Raw genomic sequence first — 23,148 nt, 5'->3', positions numbered from 1 at the left:
ATTTAATAAACAGACTCAAGAGATGACCCAAGCCCACAGTCACATGCTCCAGGAATCACTATGCCCCTTTGTAGTGTTGGAGCCTCAAACTCCATCGTTTTCTTAATAACCAGCAGAAGGGAAATGAGTTCCTAAAGACAGCAGTCCATATATTAACCAGTAGAGGGCGCTCACTCCCAGGCCATCTGAAGCTGGCTCTACAGAGACACAAGAGCACTGGGAGCCCTAAGAAGTATCAGGCTAAGGCTTCTTAAACTTTAACATGCGTTTGTCTGGCGGCGGAAGGGTGGGGGCAGTGCCGTTAAAAGGCAGATTGTGAGTCCATAGATCTGCAGCAGGACCCGAGTTTTCATTCTGATGACCAGCTCCTGGTGAATCCTCCCACCAACACCATGAGTACCCAGGTAATAAACATCTCCAACCCTCTCATGCACATGGCTAAACCTGAGGCCAGAGAGGAAAACATTGCTTATCCATGGCCGCTGCAGTAAGTCTGCAGCGCCAGAGCTAGAACTCACGTCTCCTGTGTCCAGTACTCCATGGCATTTTCTCTGCCCCTCCTCCCCGGAACAGAATTCAGAGGAAAAGAACCCTACGTGTGGGTGAGAAATAAGAGACCATGCTATCTACTTTGAATCAAACGTCTTTGCACAGTATGTCTTCTGTGGCTGCATTCTGAAATCATGGATGTAATCAACTATGGATCAAAAATAATTGGAAAAATATGGCATGTGTACTGAACACATGCACTTCTTTTTCCTGTCATTAATGCCTAAATGATACAGTATAATAACTATTTGCATAGCATTTGATTGTGTCAGGTGTTAGCTAATTTAGAGATTTAAAGTACATGGGAGAATGTGGTATGCTATATCCAAATACTACCCTATTTTACATGAGGGACTTGAGTATACATGGATTCTGGTGTTTTCAGAAGTCCTGGAAGAAGTACCGTGAGGTTACTGAGGGTCGACTGTATACTCCACTTTTCTTTCTTTCTTTTTTTTTTTTAAAAAGATTTATTTTATTTATTTGAAAGAGTTACAGAGAGAGGTAGAGACACAGAGAGAGAGGTCTTCCATCCGCTGGTTCACTCCCCAGATGGCCGCAACAGTTGGAGCTGCACTGATCCGAAGCCAGGAGCCAGGCAGGAGCTTCTTCCAGGTCTCCCATGCAGGTGCAGGGGCCCAAAGACTTTGGCCATCTTCCTGCTTTCCCAGGCCATAGCAGAGAGCTGGATCAGAAGAGGAGCAGCTGGGACTAGAACAGGTGCCCATAAAGGATGCCAGCGCTTCAGGCCAGGGCTTTAACTCGGGGTGCCACAGCGCCAGCCCCTGTACTCCACTTTTCATCAAATCACTTCCCTTGCAGTTACCAGTGGAAATTCAAGAGAAACACAGCCAAACTCTGGTCCTTGAGGAGGCAAAGCAAAATAGATTTGTCAGCAACAAGTACTCTTATTTTTGGTCTACACCAAATTGGCTATTAATCCAAAGAAAAGCTTACATGTAACGTGGTGTGTTGATATGGACGCATATTATGGTCACAGACTTTCTTTTAAAATTAGAGTTCTTTAAGCTTGAGTCAGTTTAGATGCTTTCCCTACCAGAAACAAAATGACTCCCTTAAAAAATGAGAACCCATAAGCTCTCACTAAACATGAAATCCAGAGGTGAGTGGTTCCAGGGATGATCCAGGAAACACAATGTAGCCACCAAGGTTCCAGACTCACTTTGCTTTTGCTCTGTCATTCTCAAAGTGTCCTGTGGTTGGTTTCCTCATGGTGCCAATGTGGCTGCCACAACTTGAGGAATCACAAACAATGCCATGCAACCACATTCAAAGTCAGGTAGAAAAGGGGTGAGCTGGATATAGTTTTTTTGAAACAAGGAGAAAAAAAGACAGAAGCCCCTTCTCAATTCCCCCTTAAATCTCACTGGACAGAACCATAACACATGCACGTGTCTAAACAAATCTTTGGCAGAATAATCAGGGCCTCTCTTGAATATCTCCAGCCCATCAGGACACTGATGCCAGATTTGAGCAAAGACAAGGTTCTCTTGGCAGGGACAAAGTGGGCAGGGAGGGAAGAATGGAAATGAAAACACAAGGAGACCCCTTCTAATGGATTAAGCCCTGGACTGTCTGTCCCCATGTACTTGTGTCGTAACTGTGCTTAGCACAACATGAGACTCTTTGGATGTTGTGTGATCAGTGTCAGGGTGAAGGATGGTTTAGCCAGATCTGGGGCCTCAGGAGACTCAATTCAAGGTGTTAGTGGAGAAGGGGGGATTGCCATTGTGGTGCAGCAGGCTAAATTGCCATTTGTGACACTGGCATCCCATGTCAGAGTGCCGGTTCGAATCCCAGCTGCTCTGCTTCTGATCTAGCTTCCCATTAATGTGCCTGGGAAGGTACCACATGATGGCCCAGATGCTTGGGTCCCTGCTACCCATGTGGGGAACCTAGAGGGAGTTCCAGGCTACTGGCTTTAGCTTGGCCCAGCTCTGGATGTTGTAGAAATTTGGGTAGTGAAGTAACAGATGGAAGATCTCTTTCTTTCCCTGTCTCTCCTTCTCTGTCACTTTGCCTTTCAAATCAATTAATAGATTTTTTTAAAATGGTGTCAGTGGGGCTGGATCCTTTTGGAGGGTCTGGGAAGAACCCATTTCCTTACCTTTCACAGTGTCTAGTATCTACCTATACTCTGTCTTCAAAGTGTATCACTGCTTCCATCATTACATAGCTTTCTCATCCCTCTTTAGAGGTATTGGATTTGTGGCTCACCTAGATAATCTAGATAATTCTCTGTTCTCAACATGCTTAACCGAATCATGTCTGCCAGGTTCCTTTTGCCATATAAAGGAACGTTCCTAACCCCAGGGATTAGCACATGAATGTTTTGGGGCCCATCATTTAGCCTCTCATAGAGTGTATATATGCTCAGATCCCACTGTTTCAGGATTCTAGCTTTGTATATTTTAAAAATTATGTGCCTGATTAAGAACACTAATCTATCTAATAGCTTCATTCAATCCATGACTATGGTGCATATTACCTGTGAGGTTTTACCTAGAATTCTTAGAACAGTTCTATTGTTATCTTGGTGTTTAGATAACAGTGCTGACTGGATAGCACATATATCAATATTGTATTACTGAACCCTTGCTTGCTTCCTATATGGTTTTTCTTCCCATTTAACAGATATGGAAATAGGATCAGAGATCACTCTACCTGCCTAAAAGTTACACAGCTAAGAGGATATAGATCCAGAATCCAGGCTTAAATCTTGCCACAGTGCCCTACCTATCCTAGAACTTTCTGAAGCAGCAGAATGGGGCAAGAAGGAAAAATATGTTTGAGGAGGCGTCCCAAGGTCCACAAGTTCATTTCAGCCTCTGCACCCTCAATGAAAACTGTCCAGAGAGGGTTAGAAAGCCCTTTCATCCTACCCTTGACAACTGTGTTAACAATGACAACTCATCACTACCTAATAAGGGAGGTTGCAAACCCTAGTGTGGATGCAGGTGCAGGCTTCCAGGATCAGAGCTCAATTCTCTGCCCACACAGTTGCTCTCTGATTAGGTTGCCTCCCCCAGACACAGTAGGATGCATACCTTCAAAAGTTAAGAACACGACTTTAATCAAGTGCTTATTATGCTTATTCCAGGCTGCCATGGCAACAAGTGTTCATCACAGCCAGTTTGGCTTTCCACTCTCAAAGTTCTGCTTTGGCATTTGTGGCCAACACATCAGAACCACAGCCCAGAGTCCAGGGGGCTTCGAACTTGACCTATAACTATACATAGATGGATCAACTTGCGAAGAAATGTTCTAGTTCTGTGGTTCAGGGGACTATGACATCATGGGCAAGCTAATCTAGGATTCAAGTCACTCATCTATATCACAAGTATTTTTTTAGCAATGTGTTGTTCAAGTTGTGGATAGCAACTAAGTAGAGTGGTTTGATTTCCTATGGCCACTGTAACAAGTGAACACAATGGCCTAAAATGTCTTACAATTTTTTAAAATTAAAAACCAATTAACGATTTATTGAGGAATCCATTTCACACTGCATTTGAACCACTGCACCAAAAGTGAAGGACCACAAAGAATTTTGCTTTCATTTTATGTACTTCGTGTTATTCTCTACACTTCAGAATTTCCAGTTCACTAGTGTAGGTGAGATGTTAAACAATATGCATGAATGTTATTTATAAAACACCAACTTTCTAGTTCAAGGTTTTTGCCTAGTAATTGTATTATGAGTGCTTAAGAAACTCCAAAATAACTTGCATCTGTGAGCACAAACTTCATTTTTCCATCATAACAGTCACAACGTGTGATGGGCAAAGCATGCAAAATAAGGACAAAAATGGAATGGCAAAGGAAAACAGCACATTTATGCCGTTCTTTACAGGCAAGCCAAAGTAAATGGAACTTTTATTACCTTACCTACTAATTATGCACAGATGCCTATGAGATAGATTTTCTTAGAATAAGCCTATTTTGAATCATAGCACAATTCAAAGGTGAAAATGTAAGATTTTTCATGGAGAAAAAATACAAATCATGAAATATTTTTTATAAACTGGGCCCTGTTTTGTGAAAGGCTGTTGGTTTGGCTTAATTTTATCGGACACCAAGATTTGCCATAGTAGTTATGGGAAGGCAGAGGCAAGCAAACACCAATATAACTACATTTCAGTGTGAGTGTAGTTACTGTTTACTAGATGACCATATTACAAAAATATCATGGTAGACACCTTAGTTCATGATTCTGATAATGTTGATCTATCTGGTTTTTCCTGCTGCCAGCATTTCCACCCTTTACAAAATGGGTGGCCTTTTTGTTCATCCAATCTCATGGACAAGATAACTTGAAGGACCACAGGATGTTTGCTTCCCCCCCCTTTTTTTTAAAGATTTATTTACTTGAAAGACAGAGGTAGAGAAGGAGAGAAAGAGGTCTTCCATCTACTGGTTCACTCTCCAAATGGCCACAACAGCTGGAACTGAGCCAATCCAAAGCCAGGAGCCAGGAGCTTCTTCTGGGTATCCCATGTAAGTGCAGTACTTGGGCCATCTTTGGCTGCTTTCCCAGGCTATTAGCAGGGAGCTGTATTGGAGGTGGAGCAGCCAGGACTCAAACCAGCACCTATATGGGATACTGCCACTGCAGGTGGAGCCTTAACCTTCTTACCACAGCGTCGGCCCCACACTTGCTTCCTTGTTTTCTAACAGAATAGATCTAGTCAATCAGATCCTCCATGCAGATGATACTGTATTTACCAAGAGAACAGGCAATCAGAGTGTTATCTATTAAGGTAATTTGCTTCTTGTTGATTTTTGCCATAGCCATGCTTATAAATCAACTCATTTACTAACTTCAGATTCAGTTACCAACTCCCCTCCCTCCATGCAACATATGGTTCCATAATCCTCAGCATGCTAACTGAAGCCTTGTTGAGCTTAACAAAACTGCCAATGAAGATCTGGTGAAGATGAAGTTGCAACAATTTTCAGACTTGGGGGCTCACACCATTGCTACCTCGGATACTGCTGACAAATTCCAGTTTAGGTTCTAGAGGTACATAGAAGTTCCCAGCTTTTCTTGCCATCCTCATTACTCAAATTTCAGTTCTGCACATATGCCTGCATTCCTTGTGGTAGTGCTTAGCGTTTTGATAAAGCGAGGAGAGTGCTTTCGAAGCATATTTTGGGCAAAATTCCTCCTTAGACACTTAATCTTCAGTTCTGCAAAAATCCCTTCACTTTTTCTTAAGTGTTTTTGGCACATCAGGGATCTTCTTTTTGGCATCCTCCATGGTTCCAGCCAGAAGAGACAGTCCCAGACAGGGCACTGGCACTGCGTTCCACTAAGGTGTCACCTGACTGACCCTCCTGCCTTTTGTAAAGACCCTCATAAGGCTCACCTGAATATTCTGTGCCAAGACCCTAAGTCACGTCTGCAATGACTGTGTTGCCACGTAAGGGGAACAACACTTACAAACTCTAGGAATTAGGATGTAGACACCAGGAAGGGAGCTGTTATTTAGCCTACATCAGAGGGTCAACAATTCATTTTAGCAGCCAGGAACTCTGAAGGTGCCAGTAAGAAAGTACAACACAGGGGGCCTGGCGTCCCCTATGGGTGCCAGGTTCTAGTCCGTGTTGCCCCTCTTCCCATCCAGCTCTCTGCTGTGGCCCGGAAAGGCAGTGGAGGATGGCCCAAGTGCTTGGGCCCTGCACCCACATGGGAGACCAGGAAGAAACACCTGGCCAGCCATGGCGGCCATTTGGGGAGTGAACCAATGATGGAACAATGGAAGGCCTTCCTCTGTCTCTGTAACTGTCAAAATTAAAGTACAACACAGTTTACTTCCAGTTCTGAAGTGCAACGACAAAGTCACCATTTCTTGCTTTGTCATTAGAATAATGCTTTAGCCGGTGCCGTGGCTCACTAGGCTAATCCTCCACCTTGCAGCACCGGCACACCGGGTTCTAGTCCCGGTCGGGGCACTGGATTCTGTCCCGCTTGCTCCTCTTCCAGGCCAGCTCTCTGCTATGGCCCGGGAATGCAGTGGAGGATGGCCCAAGTCCTCGGGCCCTGCACCCCATGGGAGACCAGGAGAAGTACCTGGCTCCTGGCTTCGCATCAGCGCAATGCGCCGGCCGCGGCGGCCATTGGAGGGTGAACCAACGGTAAAAGGAAGACCTTTCTTCTGTCTCTCTCACTGTCCACTCTGCCTGTCAAAAAATAAAAAATAATAAATCTAATAAAAGGGTTTAGAAACCAAAGATGTATTGAAAGAAGGAACAAGAAGTCAATCTAAAAATTAGAGACCTGTGAGTCTTGTGTATCACATGGACATATTCCTTCCTGAGTCTCAAGGTCAGGCTTTGAAAAACCTCAGGAGGATGGTAACTCAGTTGAGAGCTAAAGTCCAAACATACAGACTTTCATGTTTCTACTTTCATATTTCCTCCATGTATAGAAACTTAAAAAAATTATGTTCTTTTGCAAAAATTCTATTTTAGATCCAAACTTTTTCTAGTTGAAAAGGCACAAATGATTTTATTTCCACACTAGATATCTTGAAGATGGTCTGCAAGTGCTACAGGGTAAAGAGGACATTAATGGTAGGATTCTAGCCTAGGATAAGGGAAGGCTCTTTTCTTGAAGATGCCTAAGGAGGAGGAAATGATCACGTGCAGGAAATGGCAAAGCAGCTCTCCAGGCTCAGTTTCAGCTATAGAGGCTTCGTGTCAACACTAGGACTGCTGCAAATTGCAAAGGAAGCTGGCACCTTCTATTGACCTCCCCTCCCCATCCCCAGGAAAAGGGGGATTGGTCTTTAGATTGGGACTGGGGGTGGGGGGTGGGGAGAATGTGGCTTAGTTCTCTTCATGTGCATGATTAAGTCATTGTAAGGGAAGTCATCTACTTCTTAGTGATCAATCCGAGTTAGGAAATACTTTGAAGCAACACTTTTCTTGGGAACATCTATTTTCACGTCTTCTGAAGTGTGGGAAGCAGGGCCCGGCTCCCACAACATGGCGCGGAGAGGGAGTAAACAAGTTTTACACAGCGGCTTCTGCTGCTTCATCAATTTGACTAATGAGTTGCAGGAGTTGACCCATCCTCTGATTGGAAGAAAGCGGCGTGCTCAGCACGTGGGCAGCGGGCAGCAGAGCACGGATTGGTGGAAGAGGACTATAAAAGGGGATTCAACTGCACTTTCGGGGACAACTACTGTCTCCGGGCTGGTGGAGAGTTCACTGGGGAGCTCGTTATTTTGCTCTTCTCTTTACCTGTTCTTGCGTTGCTAGAGAAAAAAACTACAGCAAGGGAATAACAGTGTCTGGCCCGGTGCCGCTCCTCCGCTTGGGGGGGGGGGGTGATATGAAGGGAAATTGTGCCAATGATCAGCGATAGCTTCCTGCCTCTCTATCCTAGATGAGAGGGCACTCCAGAAAGTTCATGGAAAAAATATGGACATTTTTAAACAAACTCAACCTATGCACAGTAATATGCATTTATGAATTTGAAGACCCCTTATATGCATGGTTTAAATGTTTCATACCAAAATAATTTCATTTCCCCTGAACTTTTAGGTTTATGTGAGTAAAAAGTGAAACATTAGATTTACTTACTTAAATGTACCCTCCTCCAGGGTGGGCTATAGCTAAACCCTCTACTGCTTGGGAGTGCCAGAGGATTCAGGTGAGGGGGCGAGGGTTCAGAAAAGACCCAATGAGCACCGGATTCTGTCCCAGTTGCCCTCTTCCAGGCCAGCTCTCTGCTGTGGCCCAGGAGTGCAGTGGAGGATGGCCCAAGTCTTTGGGCCCTGCACCCTATGGGAGACCAAGATAAGTACCTGGCTTCTGCCTTCGGATCAGCGCGGTGTGCCGGCCACAGAGCGCTGGCCGCAGCAGCCATTGGAGGGTGAACCAACGGCAAAGGAAGACCTTTCTCTCTGTCTCTCTCTCTTACTGTCCACTCTGCCTGTCAAAAATAAAAAGACCCAATGATAGGAAGCAATTGAACTACATCCATACAGGGGGAAGGCTGCCCAGGAGATTTCAGTCACTGTTCTATACAGTGAATGTGTAACCAACAGTCCTTCCACACCAAGTCATCTTACGGAAGGCAAGAGGCTTATTTCAACCATTTTATTTGCAAGTCAAGTTAGTGACTTAACATCATGGTCCTCTTTTTACACAGGTAACTGATGAAGCCTAGAGTTGCCACTACACCTGCTACGGCAGCCACAGCAGCCGTTGTTTTAGAAGTAACATCTCCAGCCATCCCATGCTCCTTGGAATCCCCAACACCTGGAATTAAGCAGTCAAGTCTTAGGATCAGCTTTAAGTCTTCAAGGTAAGTTGAAGCTTCATATAGTAAGGCTCCCAGAGAAGGGGATGGAATGACATTTCAAAGAGCTTTTGGAAATTTGCAACAAGGTGGAGCCTTGTCCTGTGAGCCACTCTCCTCCCACTCCCTCTCTTCTCCTGGACAGTCCCACATGCTTTTGTCAGTCTTAGATCCAACAAGCTCACACCTGGGAAGTACTTTGGGCCCTCAGTCTGTTTAACCCAAAATCCTTATGCCCAAAGAAATATCGTTAGCCAACCCCTGAGTGATCCTACGGGTTGTTAGTGAGGGATTTTAGTTAGCTCAATTTCAAATTCCAGGCCCAAAGGTAAGGTTATCTGAAGTGAGAAGACAGAATGGCAATGGGAATGTAACTTATTAAACATACCTTTAAAAGTTCATGGAAAAGGAATAAAGAGGTAAGTTGATTTTGGTGCAAAAAAAAAAAAACACCTTGAAATCTATTCATCTGAGACCTCTTGAGTAGAAAATATGTATTATGAGATGGCTATCCATAACTTAAGTTTTGTATGTACTGAGGTTTGGCAGTAGCAAGTTAAAACATACATATTCTTCTGACCAATCTAGTAGCAGGCTACTAGAAACATACCCTGCATTTCTTGATGTAAGCAAAGACTTAAGATTCCAGTATGGCATTAAGGTGAAGAATAGACATAACCTAGATGTCCATATACGAAGACCACAGCTAAGGTAGAGCTGTGTGGAATCTTATATGGCTGTTAACAGTGAGATACGCCTCTTTGTAAGGATGTAAGAGGACTAAAGCAAAGAGGCCATCTATGCATCTTTAGGTGGAATATGCAATACCACTTGTATGACAGGGAGATTTCTGTAAGGGTATACAACAGACTAAAAGGAAGCCTGTCTTAGTAAAGAGACTTTTGTCTTTTCTTCTGTGTAGTTATACCATGAGCACATATTTGTGTGAGCATTATTCTCTCCACATAGAAAGCTAAGAACTTGAGACCAGGAGGTACTCCATGCTCTAAATCCATACCTCTGAAGGAAGAGCCATTCGGTAACAGGAGGATGGGTCCTGGGAGGCTGGCTGTCACTCTCTCCTCTTCGGTGTTCCCTGTGGCTGAGATAGATCACTGGGTTTGTCTCTGGCCTCTGGAACAGGTGCTTGAGAAGTTGATGGGGATCCCCAACAGCAGATACTCCTGCTCCTTCCCATAGGTTTCCCTGCCCTCGTGGTGAGAAGTGGAATGAAGCTTCCAAGAACCTATGCATTTCAGACTCATGTGAATGAGGCAAACTGAACTGGTAGGGGGCGGGATCCTCAGGCTCTTAGGACTAAGTGGAGAATGAGTTGTACCTGTCCCTTTCAAATCTTCAGTTCTTAGAGACTAAGGCCGGCTTTCAGTGAGACTCACAGTAATGGGGATTTGAGATTTTTTTTTTTTTTTTTTACCTCGCCTGTGTCTAGATGACCCAGGGCAAGTCACAGAGCACAAAGGAGAGTCAGGATAGTGTTGATTGCAGATTAAGGCACTGCAGTGGAAGTAGACCTGGAGATGGAAGAAAGGAGTCCGGTGGAATCAGTGTAGCAACATTTAACCTGTGCCAGGTGGCTTCTTAATCACCTACCAGGCTAGAGCGTGCTTGGGCCTCTGATACAAAGGCAAAGGTCTTCACATCAAACCTCTGGTAGTGCTCAGGATGGGTCACAGAGGAGCCAACTGGGTGGAAGTTAGTTTGATAGTTGTCCAGGCTATACTCACAGCTGGAAGGCACACACCAGGGATGAATCCGTTATGTGCACGGCAGAGTCTAATTCAGCATTTATTCAAGGGCAGCCATGCCTAACATTTTCAGGACTGCTGTTACAACTACCTTCTACCAGTACATTCGTTTTACTTTATGGATCATTTTATTAAAGAAAAAGATTGAAAGGTGGAGTGATGGAGAGGGTCAGAGAGCCAGATTGGGAGACACAAAGCAATCTTCTATCCACTGGTTCACTCCCCAGGGCTGGGCCAAGCTAAAGCCGGGAACTCCATCTGGGTCTCTCACATGGGTAACAGGAACCCAAATATCTGGGCCACTGTCTAACTCCCAGTCACTTTAGCAGGAAGCAGGCATGAGACTCAATTCCAAGTACTATGATATGGGATGCAGGCATCAAAAGCTATAGCCTAACATGCTGTGTCACATGACCACCCCCTGGTAGACCTTGAAAATTTTCCAAACTTATTTGAAAGGAAGCAAGAGGGATTTTAGAGGGATACTCCCCAAATGCTGGGGGATGGACCAGAAGCCAGGAGTCCAGAACCCAATCCATGGGTCTTTAATAGGAGTGGCAGGAACCCAGGTACTTGAACCATCACCTGCTGCCTCTTACAGTGTTAGTAGGAAGCTAGAATCAGAAGTAGAGCCAGGACTCAGATCCAGTACTTGGAATATGGATGCCTCATGTCCTTTAGTGCCTCTTAACCTCCAGGCCAGACACCTGCCCCAGTCTTCCTCTTTTGACTTTATACAATGGTGACCATGAAGTGTCCTAAGAGGTACATGCTATTTTTCTATTACATACTAAAAATAAGTACCTGTTCACTTGTCAGTTGAACAAGAGGGACAAATTGCATGTGTCACTTGCACAGACACTGGCTTAATTTTTCCACATTACCAAGTGCCTTTTGCTTCCCAAGCAGTATGTGTTAGTGACAGGAGGGGCAAAACCCTGACGTATTGTACTTGTATGTGTTAGGTGATTTTATGAAGAGCACAGTATGATGTACATCAAAAAAGTCTATAGAAAGTGGAGCTGGGGAGACAAATGCCTTTGTAGCAGTGTGTGTGTGTGTGTATGCAGGCACACACACACACATGCACAAATCGTTGAAATCTTTAGTATAGAGTTGGTATTTTGTGTACAAAGTTCATTGAAAATGAATCATTAATTGAGAATGGAACTGGCAAGGAGAGGGAGGAGGAAGAATGGGAGTATGGTGGGAAAAAACTATATTCTTAAAGTTAAACTTAAGACACTTGTATTCCTTAAATTTGAAGAGAGAGAAAAAGATTCAATTAGAAAGCAAGAGTCACTCAGATCAGGAACTGATGACTAAGAAACTAGGACTAAATCAGGGCCATTGTGACTTATTGCTCGTCTCAAGTCCACGAGGGTTTTTTCTTATCACTGTCTAGTTCTAATGGGTTACCTGGGAAACCGTACAGTATGGAAAGTACCTACCCATCCATGACAATACTCCACTTGGGGAGAGATGCTGGGTCCATGGAAGATGTTGCCCAGCAGTCATCTAGGGCCAGCTTGATATTGGGGTCATTTCTATTTAGGACTCTCACTTCCATGTAAATTGGTTGGCGGAGGTATTTCACTATAGGGTACTCATTGACCCTGTAAGGCTGTTGATAGGACTCATCTGAAATGGAACAGAAATTTCCCATATTCAAGTAGTTAATGCTTGCAACATATGCTTAAATGTCATTCCTTCATTATTCTGGCAGCATCAGAAAGTTCATTTTAAGGAAAAGTTCCCTAAAGTATTTAAGACAATGTGATAGGAAGCAACATCTCACCTGGATAGGTTTGCAGGCTCAAAGCAAGTGGACCTGGCTTCACTGAGGCCACAGGAGGAGGAAGACTTTTGATATTGGCATTGAGTAGCATGTCATCTCTGGTGTAATAGCACTGCACTGTCATTCTGTAAGAGTGTGTGCGTGGCGTTATGGTTCAGAGAATTTTGTTAATGAACTGTTTAAGAATTAGCAATTAGTATCACACCTGAATTCACTATCTCTGGATATTTTGCTTGGAGGGAGATTTTCCCAGAGAGCATGTACTTCATTTTCATAGATGACTTTCTCATCTTCAAACTTAAATGTTTGAGATAGTTTGTTAACAACCAGTTACTTCAAAGGTAAGTAATGACATACTATCATCTGCCAGTACTAACCTTGTGTCTTGTTCCACATCCGTTCAGAGGAATGCGAAACCTTACCAGCCCCTGAGACTGAGCCTTGAAGACAGGTTGGCAGGATGAACTTCCTACCCTAAGGGTATCCAAGTTGAGAGCTGGTTTGGTTTGGTGGGTGTAGACTTCAAAGTCCATAAACCCATCCTGGGTGCAAAGCTCACCTGAAACTAGACAGCGGTAAAGGTTTAGAGAAAGGCAGTTTGTCTGCCATGTGATATCAACCTGGAAATGTTATAGGGAAGCAAATTATTTTTGGCAGGAGCCACTGGGTTTTAAGTCTTGGGAAAATACCTTAATAAGCAGCTCGAGTTACAAGGGGGAGCTTAAACCCCAGTGAAGCTGCTGTGTGAGGAACGAGAATGATTTTCCCTTCCAAGAGGGCAAGTACCAGGAGATATGGAAAGAAGTACTGTCTGGGATAAGAGTTGAAGGACAAAGCTCTGATGAGAGGCTTACGTGATTTGAGATCAGCCTTAATGGGGCTTAAGGTACCTTGTGCTATAACTATATCCCTTCTTTCCATACACTTGAGCATTCCTACACCACAAATCTGAAACCCTAAGTCAGAAGTGCCCCGAGATCTTGAAGCTGTTGCTTGAAGTTTCTAATTTTGGAGCACCTCATATTTCAGATTTTCAGGTTAGAGATGATTGATAGGTAATATAGATATACAAATATTTCAAGACTTTCCAAGTGCAAAACTAAAAACCAAAACCCAAATTCTGAAATACTGGTTCCAAGTATTTGATAAGGAGCATGCATGCAAACTATACTGAAATCTTGAGTGGTTTGAGGGGGAAATCGAGGCAGAACTAATTTTTCCCCATTTAGCTTAATCTGATACAGAGTGAACAGGACCCCAGGAGCAGAGGCAAGATCGAAGATGCCCATTGTATTCCTACTGGGGACATCTGTAGGAGATTGACAATCTTTTACAGGTATGATTTTTTCATTAGAACTATGAGACATTCTTCCTGTGGTAGGCTCAAGCCTCTAACCTGAGATATTAAATATTTAAACATTGAGCAGTTATGGTGAGATCTACCACTTACTCATATCAGTGTTTCAGAAATGTTGTAATACTTAAGTCCCCATAATGGCAGTTGGACTAATGTTTCTTATTTGACCACTCTTTTTCAAGCCACAAACAATACACTCAAATCTGCAATTATATGTTTTGCCACGTGCACAAAAGTCAAGGAAAAAAGGCGATTTTAATAAGTCTTCACCTATAGAAGCTGGTGAGTCACAAGGGCACTCAGGATTAATCACTGTGGATACTGTATCCAGTTCCAAGTTAAAGGTCAACTTGAGTGAAGATATGTAGAACTGATCATGGAGGCATTTTTCAGAAAACTGCGATGAGAGAACAGTGTCAACTAACAATCCCAGCCTGTCTTGGGCCCAGAGAAGTCATGAGACAGGAAGGAAGTCCAAACTCTTACAGTGTATACTCCAGGCTTATCTGGTTTCTCTTTAAGCCAAAGAAGGGAGACCCTATCACTTCCCCAGATCAGGATGTTTCCCCAGGCAGGAAATCTACTGCTTAATTCATGCCCTGAAGTACCCAGCACTGCAAGCTCTTTGTACTAGGCATTAGAGCTTGAATTAACAGATCAAATTCCAAGGAACAGTGGAGAGCTCTACCAAGTCTGAGTCAAAAGGACTCTACAGATGTTATTACAAAATGCCATTGCGGAGCCGGCGCCATGGCTCAATAGGCTAATCCTCCACCTTGCGGCGCCGGCACACCGGGTTCTAGTCCCGGTTGGGGCGCCGGATTCTGTCCCGGTTGCCCCTCTTCCAGGCCAGCTCTCTGCTATGGCCAGGGATGCAGTGGAGGATGGCCCAGGTGCTTGGGCCCTGCACCCCATGGGAGACCAGGAAAAGCACCTGGCTCCTGCCATCGGATCAGCACGGTGCGCCGGCTGCAGCGGCGGCCATTGGAGGGTGATCCAACGGCAAAGGAAGACCTTTCTCTCTGTCTCTCACTGTCCACTCTGCCTGTCAAAAAAAAAAAAAAAAAAAAAAAAAAAAAAAAAAAAAGAAATAAGTTTACAAAATGCCATTGCGAAACACACAACCCAACTTGAGATTACTCTCTCTGTCCCTGGCAATCGCATCAGTCAAGACTGGCCTGGTTGAAAACCAGATGGGATCCTGCTGTTTGGATCAAGCTGTCCTGCTTGTAGAACAGGAGAGGTTCCCCATTAGATATTTGCTAAGTTTGTACTGCCTGATGAACTGAGAGACAACATTAGATTCTATTTCAGATATCAAGGAGGCTTGGTGTTAGAGATTAAATTTCAGTCACTTGAAAATTCACTATGTAAAGTGATCCAATGAGGTCTTCCAAAGTGTGACTGTTACACCAGCAATTCATTTATGGTCAAGTCAGTTTTATCAAGACAACCCATACAAGTGTACTTGAGGTCAGGCTTTCATAGAGTTCAATGGTTTTAACAGAACATACTTTTGTTTTGAGAACAGTTTTGCTGAAATGCAGTCTTAAGCCATTTATTGCTTCTACATCAATCCCTTGGTCATGCAGCTGGCTCACTGTGATGTTCCTATTTTCAATGCTCACAGACTCTAGCTTCCCAGGAAATTCTGGTATGGTAAGAGTCATATGCGTAGCATTACAAGTCACAGGACCTGGAAGGAATGAGTGACAGGATGCCCATTACTAGTCTTGATTAAGCCCCAGAACCATGTCTTCCACAACCAAAGTTGCAGCTTCCTGGAGCCTCACCTGACAGACAAATAGCTCGTGATGGGAAAGTCATCTTCTGTCCAGGAGATACCAATGAAAGCTTCAGAAACATGGTGTGGAGATGACTGGTACCTTCCTGGAGGGACAATATGTATTTAAGGTGTTGGTTTACTTGAATATCTAACCATTAAGAACCACTAGAGCGTATGTTTGAATACAGGGAGCCATTTTGACACAAATGTAACTTAGGTATTTTGTCCAGGGATCACTCTGGAGGTGTTTTAGTCTTAGTGTCACTTCCTGAAACATCTGGAAAGCCAGTGTTGCCTAGACATCCGACCGATACAAGATCTGACCTTATTATTTTATAGTATCAGCAGTTAGTATTTATAGGACTCGAATTAGCTTATATTCAATGTGAAATAGCACTGTTCTTATTAAAGTGGCTGATGCTTGCACACCTGTGGGCCAAGGCCTGCCCTAAGTATTTTAACACATGAATCCATTTAATTCAGTGTCTCACCACCGATGTGGACAGCACACACTTACTATAGAACAAAACATAGGAAATAGATAACCAAGACCCAACACTTCAATTCATAAGTCTTAAGAGTACCCTTATTCTGTGTTATATTTGGGTTCAAGTCTACAAAAGACCAGATCAAGGTATGGATCATGGCTGTTTTGTTCATCTTTAGGTATTTAGTGCCAAGTCACTGGTACAAAGTTGGCATTAAAGTACTTGTTCAATGAGTTTTATCATTAACTGCAAGACATGATTGAGATCACACACTTGGATTTAAAAATATCAGTGTGCCTTGGGGTTATATAAGTATTTTTACACCTACCACATAGTGAGTCACTCCAGTGGCATTGAGTAGCACACTGAGGGTCATCTTGTTGTCAATCAGGACACCAAATCCTTGTCCTTTGGCCTCCTCCAGGCTCAGAGTTTGGGCTCCTGGACCATGACCAGCCTGAACCATCCATCCCATCTGAGATTCATTTACCTGAATTCAAGAGGTTTGTTTAGAGGTCTGGGCACATTTAAGACATTAGATGAAAGTCTTGGGAAACATTTAATATAGAATTAAAGGCTAATGAAGTACGTCATTTAAAAGTTACATTCCTACCATAGTGCTATCACCAAGGCCAGTAGGAATATGTGGAAAGGAAAGCTGGAAGACAAAAATAAAAATATGTAACATTATGTGAAGCCTTGATATGCTATAGAAAACTTCTGAAGTGTGCTACCTGCTATGTGAAAAACAGTGATTGCTATTTGATTCTTATACCAAAAATCCCGGTTTTACCTTTAAATTCACTACCAAAGGGCAGTTGGGAAATCCAAACTCCCTTTCAGTTATAAGCTTAGACAGTGAATTCTTGAATGTGCCATCTTTTACTATGTCCTTAGAAGTTGAATGCAGTGTAAAATCATGTAGTTCCATCAGTGTAACAATTCAGTATGAGTTACTTATGTTTGTCCATTGTCAATATTATCCACACTTATGTTCCACGAAGATGTGACTGTACTGTTTTACTCATGTACTATGTCTTAACATCTGTGATAGAGCCTGGAAGCTGGTAGGTACTTGTTAAATGATTGTTAATGTCATCACAACTACCAGGTGCACCCTTTGTTTGTAGCCACGGTGTGCTTAATGCGTAAATACTGTCGATTCTTACAGCTAGCCTTACAAGTCAGTGTTGTTATTCTACTTCGCAGTGGAAAACAAAGCCCCAGTGTGGTTAAACAACTACGGTCACACCGTCAACGAGTAGTGAATACAGGACTGAAATTCTACCCAAGTTCTAAGCCCAGCACTGTTGAGAACACTACCTTACTTCCCTTGAAGGAGCCAAACGTGCAGTTGTGAGCCCTTTTCACTTACAGACATGAAATCCTTAGTGCAGGCTGCCGATTTTGAGAACTCCAGGGTCTGTTCTACTGGGCAGAAGAACTGATACTCGACATCTGTGTGTCTTAAAGCAGCACTGTTGTTCATGACTCTGATGCTCATCTGGTATCCGCCGTGCTGCATACAAACGGCATAGTAAGAGCAGAGCAAATGTTACTTGCTTAGTGGGAAAGGTGATTCCAAGACACCATCTGACCCGTGTGTGTGGCAAAGTTCTCAAATTACCAATGCAAAGTTTTGGAAAATGTCTTATTCCTGTAACAGGAGATTCTGTGCGTGGCCGTTTGAGATATCCTAGTAAAGACTTATTGACAACAGTTTGAGCATCAGGGATTACAGCTCAGTTTATTTCTCTTGTATCTACCCTGTGTCTGGGTATCATAGTCGTGGTCAGTATATGGCCTCTACCCAGGAGAGTTAAGTGTGTCCATTTATTGAGCACCAAGGTAACTGCCATTGTGGTGGGCAAAGCCATCATTGACATTATGCCCATCTTTCTGTTAAGATAGCAACTAATTTAGATTATGGGCCACATATAATCCAGGAGTTTAAGTCTCTAAAAACTTAATGGTTAGATTTGGAAAACCACTCATAGGTAGAAGACAAAAACAAACAAACAACAACAACCAAAGACATAGGCATTGCTTGGTCATCCATAGGCTGTAGTTTTCAAATCCTTGGTGTCAAAGGGTGCAACTCCAAGCCTCCTAAAGTGGGGAGGTCCATTTTAGAATGGGAGTTTGATCACTAACGATCAGTCACTGGATATTTTTACATGATTTCATTGGAAAACCACAAAGGTCTCAGTGGACCAGATGACTTATGGTGCAAGCCTATTACAGGGCAGGGTCCAAGGAACACAGACTACTTGCATCAGAATCAGACGGTGTGGTCTGTTAAACGAGCACGTCTCCCAGGACTCATCCCAGACCTACTCAGTCACTACACTAGTTACACCTGTACTACCCAAGTCTATGTTCCCCAGGCAATTCTTTGCTCCCTAAAGCCTGGAAACTTCCGCTTTCATTGGTTTTATTGCTCCCAATACCTGTTCTTGTCAATAAATCCTAAGTCTTAGCTGCTGTTAACTTTAACACCTGTTTTTACCAGCTAGCAGTTCCTTATTTGCAAGTACAACAACAGCCTCCCATCTCACATGGGGGTTATAGATGATTTGAGCATTTGTTTTAGCTATGCTGTGTGCCCAATCTTCACCTGTATAGTATCATAATCCTCTGTTATCCTGTGGAAAAGTTATTGTCCCCATTTGCAACATGCAAATAGACTTAGATTAGGCTACTTGCTTAAGGTCACACTGAGATGATAGTAGAGATGGGGTTAAAGGGCTCAAACACTCAAACTCCAGGCTGTCTCAATGCTGCCGTTTCAGGCCTGATGATTATGTATTATGAGGGCTACCCTGGGCAATGCAGGAGTATTTGGCAGCATCCTTGACATGTACCCACTAGGAGCCCGTATCTGCCCCAGTTTTAGTAACCAAGAGTGTCTCCAGACATTGCCAAGTGTCCTCAGGACAGGTTAAAGCAAAAACAAAATGAAGCACACATCTCTGGTTGAATCACTGCTCCACTCCAAAGCCTAGATCCTTGACCACCAGGTTCACTCTCAGTGATTACCACATTAGTACTTCCCAAATCATTCCTCGAAGTTGTTACTTACCACTGCCCTGGTACAGGCCTTATATGGAACTCTTAAAGTTAGCTTTTCTGGGTCCAGGATATAGGTACAGTTCAGCATTTCAACACCAAGGGGATCTGTAGAAGTTAGAGCAAGTTAGATAGCCAAGGAGCACATTTCAGTGGCAGAGTCAGCCAAAGTTAGAGAACCAAACCTGCCTGCCAGTCTGTTTCTAAAGTACAACAATCATCTCACTTTTGACCCAGCTGTGAGTTGCTGCGACTTGAAGTTGTAAGTTTCCTAGGAGATTCTGATGTAGGACTACCTTCAAGGAAACAGTCTTCCACTCTTGATGGCATCATGCAAACCACAGGCCTTCCTGGAATCGTGGGAATTGGATGCCAGTTACTCCAGACTTTGTATACTCTGTGCACCAGACAATGGGGTCTTATACTCATTAAAGACTTAGGTGATGGGCTGATGCTGTGGTGCAGGGGGTTAAGCCACCCTCTGTAGTGTTGGCATCCCACATGGGTGCCGATTTGAGTCCCAGCTGCTCCACTTTCAATCCAGCTCCCTGCTAATGCTCCTGGGGAAGCAGTGGAAGATAGCCCAAGTCCTTGTGCCCTTATACCCACATGGGAGACCCAGATGAAGCTCCTGGTTTCAGCCTGACCCAGCCCTAGCTGTTACAGCATTTGGGGAGTGAGCCAGTGAGTGGAAGATCCATCCTCCTGTTTCTCCCTCTCTCGAATTCTAACTTTCAAATGAATAAACATTAAAAAGAAGAGTAAATATTAAAAAACTTAGGTGAGACAATACAAGTTACCTACCTACCACAGATGCATGCAATGTCTTGGTGCCAACATAGCTGGGAAACTCTACTATTATTTCATTTTCGTTACAGGTGACAGTTCCTGGAAAATAAAAACATGTGGATCTTTTTGAGGTACAGAAGGCACAGTCACTATAGCAGTGTGTGGAGACAGCCCTGCATCAGGGAAGGAAGCCAGTTGAGAGACAAGGATTGTCCCTGGAGAGCTCACAAATTGGTGAGCAGAGTCAGAGAACTATAATGCAACATACCAAAATCTGAAAGGCATGCTCAGGTTTCTGAAGCACTCCAGGGGGAATCCTGGTTTAGGGTTAACAAACACCTCTGTGGAAGCCAGGTCAGAACCTTGATGGTGGAGCTGAAGATGTAGATGATGGCTTTGTGAAGAAAAGAACGAAAGCTTTCTCTAGGTGCTTTGCAAATTAAAGTTAAAAACTGAGAAATCACAGGGGCGCTTATTTTCTCTTTAGACCACATTGTGCTCACACCTTGCTGCTCTACAACCTCTGGTATGAGCGAATATCTGGGAAAAACTCCTTGTTCAATTGGAACACCCCTGATTTTCCCTGTCGTGAGTTGGTAGGTGAAGACCACTGCTCCACTGCTCTTAGAGAATGGGGTTCAATGTTATGATTTGTTGTTCTGTGGGTGCCACCAAGCTTGAGGCAGGGAGGCCCTGCATAGTAGTACAGGCATTTTCACAGGTGCTTTCATTTAGCAGGCATAGCAAGTCCAGATGAGGCAGTGGAAGAATCTAGTGATTTGACCCAGGTAAGGAAGGCAGTACACAGAGGCCCGTGTTTCTTGGCCAACTACCTGCTGCTGTAACCTTCCTCACTGCCAAGGGGACTTCCCTCCCTGCAAAAGGCAGCATACCTGGGAAGGCAGGATCCGACAACTGAAGAAGATAAATCGAGTTCACCGAAGTCACAAGAGTGAAGAAGAGAAATAGCCATGTGCAGGCGCTAGAAGAGGATGGAGGAGAGAGGTAAGGGAACATGAACTTCGTCAAGCTAGGCCATGGCAATCTTTTCCCCCTGCTCCCAGAATTACTCACCTGCATCCTGCATTGAGCCAACTAGAGAGACTCCCAGAATCCCCAGTTGGCTGATATGCCATGACAGGAAGACCACACAATCCAGCAGGCACATGAGCTGCTGCGCTGTGCTTTTATACCGGAAATGGGCTATGGCCCTGCCCTCTTCCCGTTAGGGGCACCTGAATCTGCAGGCACCCTCCCAGCTGAGAGGGATTTTGGGGAAGAAGTGGCATTTCCCCTTCCTGAAGTACCTCTGCCTTGGGTATTCTGGGGCTGCTCTTTGGGCTAGGCATGAAACCAGAGTTCCCTGAATTTGGTTCCAGGTGAGTGAATTGGTGTTTTTCCTATAACTCTGGGAAAAATTGGGATCTTTTGGACAAAATATTTACAACTCAAATATGGAGCGAAAGGGTGGTGGGGCTTGTGAGAAAAGAACGAGTCTTGTTCATGCCAGTACATCTTTCCTCTAAGTATCCTCTGGTCTCTCTGGCTGTTGTGGAGCTCACCCTAGCCAGGTGCGAGAAGAAGCACTTTTTTAAAAATAGAGGAAGTATCACTCCAAATATAAAAGCTTTACATTTACTACAAAAAGTGCAACTACAGAAGGATACAGAGAAAAAGTAGAAGTCACCCATAATTTGCCACTGCTAATACTCAGATATGTAACTTTATAGTCCTTTTCTAGAAAATACCACATATAAATTTCAAAAAGCCAAACCAGCAAATCTTGGATCAAAGTTTAAATTCTGTTTTGTAATCTGTTGTAATTTTACAACAAGTTGTGCACCTTTGCTCTTAAAGATCTCCTTTGCTGTTTTTAAGGCTGTCCGGTGTCCAGCGCTGAGATACATCAGGGACTGTGTAACTGTTCCTTAATAATGGGATTAAGATGGTTTCCATTTTTGCATTATTACATACAGCAATATCATAACATGCTTATATACATTCTTTTCTCATAAGCCCCACCACCGTTTCACTCCATATTTGAGTTGTAAATATTTTGTCCAAAAGATCCCAATTTTCCCTAAAGTTACAGTACTGAGGGTTAGTCCTCAGTAAAAGTTCCAGGAAGTAGAATTCCTGAGTCAAAAGGGAGTAGTGATGTAAATGAGGTCCTAGAGTGTAGCACTAGGGAATTTACAGGTGAGAAGACTAAGGCAAAGTAGCTTGCCTAAGCTTTGAGCACTGAATGTCGGGGCTAGGGTGAGGACTCAGACTTCCTGAAACCTTATCAACTAACATCTTCTCAGCATCTCTCATTGCTCTTCGAGACACCAACATATCCAGAGCCCAAGTTCCATAACTGATGACCATAATGCTCAAACCCTGCAAGCAGCAGTGTAGCCCTTGCAAAGACTGAGTTATATGTTCCCTTTCTTGCTTTCTGCATTCTCAGTTACAGGTGTCTGAAATACCATCGAAGGTTAGCACAGCATTTCCCAGCTTTGCTGATGAAAAAGATCACAAGGGGTTCTCATTAACATCACAGATTCCTGGGTCCCACTTAAAAGTGCTGAATCAGGCTATCCAGGGGAGGGATCTGGGTAGGGAATGCTTAATAAGCAACACAGGTGATTCTTATGATCAGGAGAATCTGGAAAATGCCCAGAGGAGGTAGGCAACAAAATAAGTGGTTGCCAGTGGTCAGTCTCTTTGTGGAATTGATTGATTGATTAGAGAGGGGTTAAAATCCAAATAAGCAGGTTTGGAGGCTGGGGGGTTGAGATGATGAAGGGACTTCCTTGCAGAGTGGTAGTCACTCTTCCTGAGCATATTTCCCAAAATGTGGCCCCTTTTCTACAAATGTAAAGTAGGTTTGATTAAGACAATGATGAGAAAGCTATTGGAGGAAGGGGCACACACACAAGACTCAGAGACCTACTGAGAAGGTTGTCACAGAGGTGATAGGTTAATAAGCTTGTTTGACCTCCCAAAGTCCCCTTCATCCCATACCTAAGACTGTGCCTTTCTCCTAGTGTGAAGTTTTTCTTTGGAAATGGCAGCAATGATCAGAGCCCCCAACTGGGGGCTTCTGGGAGGTTGAGGAACCACAGAGACCCTGAGCTGGAGTTACGAGGAGAACAAGGTCCCCTAAGGGGCTGGTGGCAGCGGCAGCTGCACCAGACATTATTTTCATTGGCCTCTTCTGAATCAGACCAGT

The 23,148-nt window shown here is 43.8% G+C and overlaps 2 protein-coding genes and 1 pseudogene across 3 annotated transcripts in view; 1 reads left to right on the top strand and 2 right to left on the bottom strand.

Annotated features, from left to right (window-relative positions):
* Nucleotides 1-4,753: 4,753 nt before the first annotated feature.
* LOC100351995 (large ribosomal subunit protein uL30 pseudogene) lies at nt 4,754-5,834 on the bottom strand (annotated as a pseudogene).
* Nucleotides 5,835-8,644: 2,810 nt separating this feature from the next.
* On the bottom strand, nt 8,645-21,136 carry ZP2 (zona pellucida glycoprotein 2). Its single transcript, XM_017342508.4, has 18 exons — nt 21,006-21,136; nt 20,825-20,913; nt 19,947-20,030; nt 19,156-19,250; nt 17,449-17,592; nt 16,687-16,731; nt 16,402-16,563; nt 15,593-15,689; nt 15,314-15,495; nt 14,070-14,196; nt 12,820-13,007; nt 12,648-12,739; nt 12,443-12,567; nt 12,096-12,285; nt 10,490-10,625; nt 10,314-10,410; nt 9,897-9,980; nt 8,645-8,838 (listed from the first exon to the last, which is right to left on the bottom strand). Exons 1-18 carry the CDS (start codon nt 21,065-21,067, stop codon nt 8,693-8,695), a joined length of 2,145 nt encoding a protein of 714 aa, XP_017197997.4. The 5' UTR covers nt 21,068-21,136; the 3' UTR covers nt 8,645-8,692.
* ANKS4B (ankyrin repeat and sterile alpha motif domain containing 4B) overlaps nt 20,800-23,148 on the top strand; it is a 37,386-nt gene continuing 35,037 nt past the window's right edge. The window contains exon 1 of one of the 2 annotated variants that reach the window (XM_089321570.1): nt 20,800-20,936. Coding sequence is in view for 1 of the 2 variants with exons in the window: in XM_089321569.1 (XP_089177695.1) it covers nt 21,279-21,310 (32 nt within the window). In the remaining variant the exon portion in view is untranslated. Of the gene's footprint in view, nt 20,937-21,151; nt 21,311-23,148 lie in introns of those variants that run through there. The other variant, XM_089321569.1, reaches the window with a different exon arrangement.

Source organism: Oryctolagus cuniculus, chromosome 19 (genome assembly GCF_051225735.1).
Source record: "Oryctolagus cuniculus isolate XC-2025 breed Fujian yellow rabbit chromosome 19, ASM5122573v1, whole genome shotgun sequence".
NCBI classification, from domain to species: Eukaryota; Metazoa; Chordata; class Mammalia; order Lagomorpha; family Leporidae; genus Oryctolagus; species Oryctolagus cuniculus.
Note: the sequence above shows the minus strand (reverse complement) of the source record. Positions and strands in the feature narration are given on the sequence as shown.

Excerpts from the sequence above, each read along its gene's own strand:
- ZP2 (XM_017342508.4), bottom strand. The coding sequence starts at position 21,067 with ATGGCATATCAGCCAACTGGGGATTCTGGGAGTCTCTCTAGTTGGCTC. Across the intron at positions 12,740-12,819 it reads GATGTGGAACAAGACACAAG|TTTGAAGATGAGAAAGTCAT; the intron begins GTTAGTACTGGC and ends CAAACATTTAAG. Across the intron at positions 9,981-10,313 it reads GTCATCTAGACACAGGCGAG|CCACAGGGAACACCGAAGAG; the intron begins GTAAAAAAAAAA and ends GATCTATCTCAG.